Genomic DNA, 457 nt, shown 5'->3' on the forward strand with positions numbered 1-457 from the left:
ATATAGGTTTTCATTGTAATTGATCTTTTATATATTCTGGCATTCCAGGCATCTCCACTATCTACCATTACCAGCCACGGATCGTCCATCTATTCAATGGCAGGCCTTAAACTCTCTCCGCAGACCCACCACTCAATCAACACATCTCCGCAAGTCAGCTCCAAACACGACTCCTGGAATAACCTGGTGTTAGCGTGAGGCTGGCCGTGCACCTCCCACACTTCCTAACGTCACTTGAACAGTGAGCTCAGCAGACAATGACTATTATATGTTTCCTAGCAAAGCATTGTATCCAACAATGGCGAAGAGAAAGAGACTGCAAGCTCCCAAGAGACTTAGAAACCTCCGATGAGATGGAATCTGAACTGTTAGAGTAAAAATAAAAGTAATTTAATGTTTCTTCTCCTTGCAAAGAACTGTTTATAACTTGGGACAGCGTTGAAGGTGGACGGCACGG

At 44.2% G+C, this 457-nt stretch overlaps 1 protein-coding gene across 1 annotated transcript in view; it reads left to right on the forward strand.

Annotated features, from left to right (window-relative positions):
- GATA4 (GATA binding protein 4) overlaps positions 1–198 on the forward strand; it is a 55,312-nt gene extending 55,114 nt beyond the window's left edge. The window contains exon 5 of the mRNA XM_018569623.1: positions 49–198. Within this exon, the coding sequence (XP_018425125.1) occupies positions 49–198 (150 nt within the window). The remainder of the gene's footprint in view (positions 1–48) is intronic.
- The last annotated feature ends 259 nt before the right edge of the window (positions 199–457 follow it).

This window comes from Nanorana parkeri, unplaced genomic scaffold, assembly GCF_000935625.1.
Source record: "Nanorana parkeri isolate BGI_ZX_2015 unplaced genomic scaffold, ASM93562v1 scaffold1367, whole genome shotgun sequence".
NCBI lineage: Eukaryota > Metazoa > Chordata > Amphibia > Anura > Dicroglossidae > Nanorana > Nanorana parkeri.